This window comes from Pogona vitticeps, chromosome 1 (genome assembly GCF_051106095.1).
Source record: "Pogona vitticeps strain Pit_001003342236 chromosome 1, PviZW2.1, whole genome shotgun sequence".
Lineage (NCBI taxonomy): Eukaryota > Metazoa > Chordata > Lepidosauria > Squamata > Agamidae > Pogona > Pogona vitticeps.
The window spans coordinates 282,798,900-282,806,413 of record NC_135783.1 but is presented as its reverse complement, the minus strand read 5'-3'; the positions used below and the strand labels follow the sequence as shown (position 1 = coordinate 282,806,413).

The following is a 7,514-nucleotide window of genomic DNA, read 5'->3' as shown; positions in this document are numbered from 1 at the left end:
CCAATTAAAGCCTGCCACATAAAACATAAGGCCAGCATTTTATTAAAGCAATTGTATAAACACAGTAATTAAAAAAATGGTGTCTAATTTTACTTCTGCTATGAGTGTTCACTGTTTGTCCTTTGAAGGATGCAGAAAACATTCAGATGACCCCCTTGTTGGGTCAGCAACAGTTGTTTCAGTTTTTAAATAGACTGCTCACTGATCCCTGGATGTTTCCCTTAAGCTGTAAACTGTGCAGAGCATGCACACAGAATCACTTGTTGCATCAGAGCAGCTAAGGCTAAGGGTAGCTGAGCCAACAGGACACACAAACTCAAGCCTAATACCCACCAAAGTGGAATGGCTAGGCACTGCGGACTGCCATGAATGGCTGGCATCTAGAATCTGCATTTGAAGCTGGATGCTAGACTAGAACTTTTCTCTTTCATGAGTTTTCTATACGAAGTAAAACTGGGTAGAAAGAATGTTTCATTTCATGGACCTAAATCCAACTGCTAATCCCAGCCAGAATAGATTCATTGAATCAACTGCTGAAGGGTGAGGGACACTTACGTCAATTTCATTGAGTCAATGGAATTCCTTAAACTGGAGACTACCAACTGGATTCTGGCCATGAGAGCTAGCTTTCATGGATATAGCCCAGATACAGGATTACTACCTCACTGAGACTCCGCTGAAAGAACGAAGGACAGGCAGGACATCAAGGCAAAGAAGAGCAACAGAGAAAAGCGAGCAAAGGAACAAAGTTGAGATGCACAAGAGCAGTTCAATGGCTCTAACAGTCTGTTCATGCATCCTGGACCCTTTTCTTACGAAAGCACATTTCCACTTGCTTGCAGTGATCAGTGTCATCTACTTAAAATGATTCTTTTTTTCCCCTGAACATACTTCCTATATATAATTTGAAATGGTCACCAATCCTCAAAAAGGAAGCTCCCTGCTTTTTTTTTTTTTTTGAAAGGTGTAATTTTCTTGGCATAGGCACTATAGCAGCAATGATGTGTCATCCATTTAGTGACTGAAAGTACAATTGTGTGTTGATACTTCCAGAAACGTTTCTACAGAAGGAGAGACCTTCGGATGTTTGTAGCCCCGCCGTTTTGCTCTTACAGGCAGTTTAAAATTTATGCCGCTGATATATTATTCAAATGTATTTTCATTAGGTGAATGTATCTTGAAACGCTGCATCCGAGTGGGTTGCAAAATGCACGCTGGCAATCGGCGCTAAAAAGAATTACACAGTTAAATTGTATATTATCATGTAAATGGCAAAGGAACACCACATGGGACTCTGTGCATTGTGCTGAGTGATAAAAAGCTGCAAGCTATAAATAAGAGTTAAATAAAGAGACCTGTCAGTTGAAGCAGCAGAGAGAAAGCCTTCTAGAGCAAGTATAAGGGCTGAGAACAATACTTAGTTAACAGCCTTATGTATTTTAAAGACCCAATGGCTAATGTATGTAAAAACACTATTGTGCTTTGAGTCTTGAGAGGCAACTATGATCAAGATGATTCAAACCAGGCCCATCACTTGAGGTACTGTTATCAGAAAAGATGCTGTCTACTGGCAGTGGAACTCAATAGATCTCTTCGGATATCGGTCTGCTCGAAATGATGTCAGCTACACTTATCTGATATTTACAGATTGCACGTTGGCTCCCAGTGTACAGAAACATATATTTTGCCAGATGTGACAAGAGATTACACTCCCATCTAATAGATGGCTAAAGTTGGAAGGGATTAAGCTGTCTTATTCCATACTTTCCTGTTTATAAAGAGAGACTGTTTGTTAACACCAGCTTCCCAAGAACATAAAAAACATTCCTGGACCTGACCAGAGACCTATCTTGTACAGCATTGTTCCAACCGTGGTTAACAAGATGCCTACAGAAGGCCTACTAAAAGATCTAAAGGGTTTCCATGGCTAGAATGGCAATAAGAGACTGGCCCTCCTACTGCAGAATTTCCATAACAGATTGCCTCTCATAGCCTTATTATCCATGATTCCACCCCTTCCCAGTCTTTTAAAACCATTCAAGTTAAAAGAATTTTGCAGATACTCTGGACTGCCAGAAAGACAAACAAGTGGGTCTTTGACCAAATTCTGAACAATCTAGGAACCCATCAACATGTGGGTCCTAGAACAAAGCCTAAACTCTCTAGAAGCAAAAATGACTCAACTTAGGCAGTTGTACTGTGGGTACATTATGGGAAGGGAGACTTGCTGGAAGAGACAATAATGCGAAGAAAAACTGAAGGCAGCAGGAAAAGCAGAAGACCAAATATGAGATGGATTGACTCAATAAAAGAAAACATGACATTTTGGAGGTTACTGATTCATAGGGTTACCACAATCAGAGATAACTTGATGCTAGAGAACAAGAAGTTGGAGAGCATAACCATATCTTGTGGTACACCATCTCATTGTTTTAACCATGCACTCTCCTTGTAATGGCACAAATGGCCTCAAATTCAAACAAACTGAAACCAAAGGATCTCCTTTACTGGAACAGGGTATCAACACTCAGTAAAAGTTATAATACATTTTATTTAAGTTTCTGTACTTGCTCCCACTAGGATCAGGACAGAAACTGAACTAAAACATACCTCTAAATTATTTTGGCAGGAGAAACTACTTACGACTTTTCCATTTGTTATCCGTTTCCCAGAAACCAAAATGGAAAAGGAATTAACAGCTGCTGAATATGGCATATGCTCTCAGAGATGTTCCTGTTTTACAGTCTCTGGTACTACTGTAACAGGTTTTTTTCCTACCAATGTGAGAAGCAGCTAGCAGGAATTTTAGTCTCTGCTGAAATTTGAACTGTCTGAATCGATACTTTATTTCTTCTTCTTCTTTTTTAAAGAAACTGTTTTCCTGGAAATATGTGGAGGTATAATCACTCAGCTCAGCAATGACTACAAGATAGGTATGTTAAGTATTCCTCAATGCATGCATGGTTTTGGATAGCTAAAGCCGAAAAATGGGGCAAGCATACAAATTCCCCCCCCCCCCCCAGCTTTAAGGTCATATTCTGTGGTCCTTTACCAATCTACGGAATCTTTCTCCCACTCATCCTACCAAACCAAACAAAGAAAAACACCTATTAAAAGGCTTGGGGGGGGGAACTTACACAAATGTGTCAGGAGGAATAGAAGATTACTTCTTAAAATAGTGAAAACCACAACTCGAGCACAAAGAAGGCAAAACATTAACACATTTTTACTGAAATATCCATTTCTTTAGTATGTTACAGAACAGCTTAAGAACATACGTCATGTACCTAAAATGCAGACTTTTTTTTAAAATAAAAAGGTCTTTTCATATAAAAAAATAAGAAAAATCAAAATAAAGTGCATGAAACTGATTTTTTTCTTCCTCCGGATTAATGCATCAGAAATTTACTACATGGACAATACCATAAACCTGGGAATCCTTTCTTCTCTGTCACCCCCATTAGTCAATTATTTTATTGTACAGTAGTGGTTACATACAAAACAGACACACTGAGAAACAGAGTTTTGCCCAATGCTTTGCACTCATCAGGACTAAGAGCTATTCGAACAGGGATTTTCTCTGCACATTTCTTCCTATTACGTTCTGACACTGCCTATGTCCATTACGGTTGGGGAGACGCACGTGAAAGTACAGTCCAAAAACAGATTGTGGCATCAGTTTAAAATCACGTTCAGTTTCAAAGCCAAGAGCGTGATGGGTAAATTTCTGTGGCCACTGGTCCCAACTAGACAGGAAAAAGTAGCAAAATGAATTATTATGGGGAAACTCTTAAGAGCCATTAAGGGGGAAGACACGCTGGGAAGAAAATCCCAGTGTGAAACCATTACAGTGAAATGTATAGCACTTCAAATAGATACTTATTACACTTAAGACTTTCATCTCGTATGGGGTATCGCTGTGGTCTCCCATCCAAGGGGCAAATTGCCTACTTAGCTCCAGCAACACCGCTGCGACACATCAGGGTGTTTACTGGGTCCTGCAAAGAACTCAGAACACAAACTACTTCGGACCAAAAAAGGGGGTGGGGCAATGCGAAGGTCCTTGCTGGCCTAGTCTCCGGACAGACAAAAACTGCAGAACAGGTGCAAGGAACCAATATTATGGCTGATGCTTAAAAGACGACAGTGTGCAGATCTCTCCGCCTGCCAGTTCTCAGGTGATGGCAGGGCAATGGGAAGTTGGCCACCTTGGATACGGAAAGCTGCTCAGCCAGAGCTTTTGACTTCCGGGGCTGGGGCTTAAAACCATGTCAAACAAAAGAAGGCTGTATTCCATCGCTGGATCCCAGTCTTAAAATGTCTGGATCTGAGAGGGTCTATTGGCTACCCCTCTCCTAGCAAAAGACTCCCTGTCACAATGTTTCGCCGGGAGTCCTCACACACTTCCCAGACGGGATTCCAGTAACAGGGCTGGGACTAGAGGCACAGGCTGACCCCTTCCAGGTGGGCAGCAGGGCGAAGGATTCCCCCCCCCGGTGGGGGATTCCCCCTCAGCTCCAGGGGCCCCTCCTTCCAAGCCCCCCCTTCCTCCTCTTCACAGCCCGGCCAAGGAGGTCACAGGGCGCCAGCGGCGGCCTTGGCTTTGCAGTGCAAAATGTGCTTGTGGACCAAGTCGATGCGGTCTTGGAGCAGCTGGGCTTGCTGGTCGGAGAGGAAGCCGAGCAGCTCGGCCAGGGGCTCCTGAGTCCGGTAGAGCCGGAGCAGCTCGGCGGCCGCGTTCCGGTGGCGGTGCAAGTCGCGCACCTTCTGGGCGGTGGCCTCGCGGAAGACGCAGACGGAGCGCAGCAAAGGCTCGTTGTACTTGTCCCACATGGCGAGGAGCCGGTAGCCGTGCGCCAGGCCGGCCTCGTTGTCGAGGAAGACCAGCCCGCCGTTGGGGGCCCGGTGGAGGTTGCTGGTGGCTCGGTGCATGACCCGCGGGTCCCACTGCAGGCTGAAGAGGTTGCTGACCAGCCGGTCGAAGTTGGCCGTCAGGTAGTCGAAGAGGATCAGGTCGCTCCACTGCACCAGCTCCACCAGCTGCGCCGGGCCCAGGCCTCGCAGCTCCCCCGCCGCCAGGGGCTGCAGGCGCCGGCCCGCCTCGGCTCGCCACGGGGCCGGGGCCACCACGTCGGTCAGGTTGTCCACCCAGCGGGCCAGGCTGACCACGGCGCCGTCGGCCCAGTGCGAGCCGCGCAGCTCCTCGCGCACCGACGCCCACTGCCCGCCGCCGCCGCCGCGCGCCTCCACCCGCGAGAGGGCCACGGGCGGCAGGCGCTCCTGCATGCCCAGCAGCCCGGCCAGGTGGTAGGAGAGCGCCTCGCCCTGGACCTGCTCCGGGTTGATCCCGTAGCGCACGCAGGCGCGGCTCCCGTCCGACAGCCGGGCCAGCCGGTTGGAGCTGCGGCCGCAGGCGCCCCGCTCCAGCGCCACCACGCGCCCCTCCCGGGCCGCCCGCAGCCACGAGGCCGCCGCCGCCGGCGAGAAGCCTGGAGGCACCTGAGCCTCCAGCGCCCGGCTCCAGAAGATCCCGCCGCGCACCGGCGAGGAGGAGGAGGAGGAGAGCGGCTCCGCCGCGCCCCGGGCCGCCCCGGGCCTCTCCCAGCGCGATCGAGGAGCCGAGGGCGAGGGCGGCGGCTCCTGCCCGCTTTCGCCCGGCCCCTCCTGGGGCTCGCCGGCCTGTCCCGGCAGCGTGAGCAGCGCTCGGAAAGTTTTCTGGGCGGCGTGACTCGGAGGGCGGAGGAGACGACTTGTAGCTGCCTCCGGCGGCGGTTCGACGCCTCTGACCTCCGATCCGGGTGGCCGGCGCGCCTCCTGCGGGAACCGCGCTCCGAGGATGCCGGGCTCCACGATCCGCCCGCTCCACAATCCCGCCAGCGAAGCCAAGGCCAGCAGCAGCAGCCAGAGCGCGGCTACGGAGCCCAGCCCGGCCAGACCCGCGCGTTGCATTCTCCTCCCGCGGCTGCGATCGTTGTCCCTCGCTGCTGCCGCCGCCGCTCGCTCAGTCCGCTGCGCCGCGGGGACCCGGCGGCTTCTCAACCCCGCCGTTTGCCCGATCCGGGCTGCTTCGGTTCATGGTGGCGGCGGGCGAGCGGGCGGGCCGGTTCAAGGCGCTGGCGCTAGGCTGCCTTCCACCAACACGGAGGCGGGTGGCTCCCGCAAAGGGGCGATCTCTGCTCCGGACGGAGGCCCCCCCCCCCGTCTCGGCTGCGGGACCGGCGTCTGCACCGAGACCCTCCAGCGATTGAAATTCACCAGCACCGAGACCACGTGGGGGGGAGAGAGAGAGCGAGGGGACCCAGCCCACCGCCCAGCATGGCTTGCCGCTTAAAGCAGCGATGGCTCGGGAAAGGGTGGGCCCCCGTGGGCGGCGGGGGGCGCTTGCCAGAAGCGGGGGCTCCTCCTCTCACCCCCCCACACACATCTTCCCGAGGACGGCTGCCGCCCTCTCCCAGCCCGCCGCTTTGTCCTCAGCCGACTGTCGGCGGCCTCTCGGCGGGATGACGGGATGAGGGACGGGGCGCCTCCGCCCGCGCCTCCCTCCGCCCGCCCCGCTCGGGAGAGCACAAAGGAGTCGGCACGTTCAGAATAAAGGATGGGAGCCAGGCACGTTGTGAGGCTGGGCTTCAAAGGGCTCCCCGCTGTCGTCTGTGTGTCTGTGTGTCTGTGTGTGTGAGGAGCCGAGCAGGGGACTCGGGTGGAGGCATAACTTCGGGCGACGGGGTTCACGGCAAGGGGGGCTTCTGGGTCGGGATAAAGAGTTCTGTGCCGCTCGCAAGGCAGCTGCCTGCCCCACCTAAGCCTTTGACTCCCCTCACGCACAGCAAAGGGCGCCCTTTGAAATGGCCGAGAGCACCGCGATGCTGGCGCGGGCAGAGCACCCCTCGTCTGCTCGGGCAGCCGTAGGGGTTGGGGAGAAGGATGATTGCCCCGACGGCGGGGGCTGGACCACCCCAGCACCTCCATAAGGAGGGCGAAGACTCAGGGGACACACATGCCCTGGTGCTGTCCCTCCCCCCCCCCCCCCGGCCGGTCTCGCTACGATGGGGCGTGGCCGAGGGAGGCAAGTGTGACTTACCTTATTCTTGCTCTCTGTGGGACGTGGTTCAGTGAAACACACACACACACACACACACACACACACACACACACACACACACACACACACACACACACACACACACACAGAGAGAGAGAGAGAGAGAGAAAGAGAGAGAGAGAGAGAGAAAGCTTGGCTTTGCGGGATAGTTGCGCAGTTTTACATTTTGTTCCTTGTTTATGGCTTTAAATGTGTGATTGTAAACTGCCTAGACAGCCTGGTGCATGGTGTGGTGCCAGTGTAAGTGAGCAAATAAAAACAGGCATACGGTAATTATTCTGCATCTTTGTTTTAATTCTTGTTTAATATGCTTAATGCTTAATATATTCCAAGCAGTGGTTATGGAAGCAATTATGACTTCTCTTAGTTATGTATTGAACTGATTAAGTGGAGACTTTAAATCGGGAAATTTGTC

General features: G+C 51.7%; 1 protein-coding gene across 1 annotated transcript; it reads right to left on the bottom strand.

The window, feature by feature from the left end:
* Positions 1–3,207: 3,207 nt before the first annotated feature.
* FJX1 (four-jointed box kinase 1) lies at positions 3,208–6,965 on the bottom strand. Its single transcript, XM_072985947.2, has one exon. The coding sequence runs from the start codon at positions 5,947–5,949 to the stop codon at positions 4,576–4,578; it is 1,374 nt and encodes a 457-aa protein (XP_072842048.2). The 5' UTR covers positions 5,950–6,965; the 3' UTR covers positions 3,208–4,575.
* Positions 6,966–7,514: the final 549 nt, after the last annotated feature.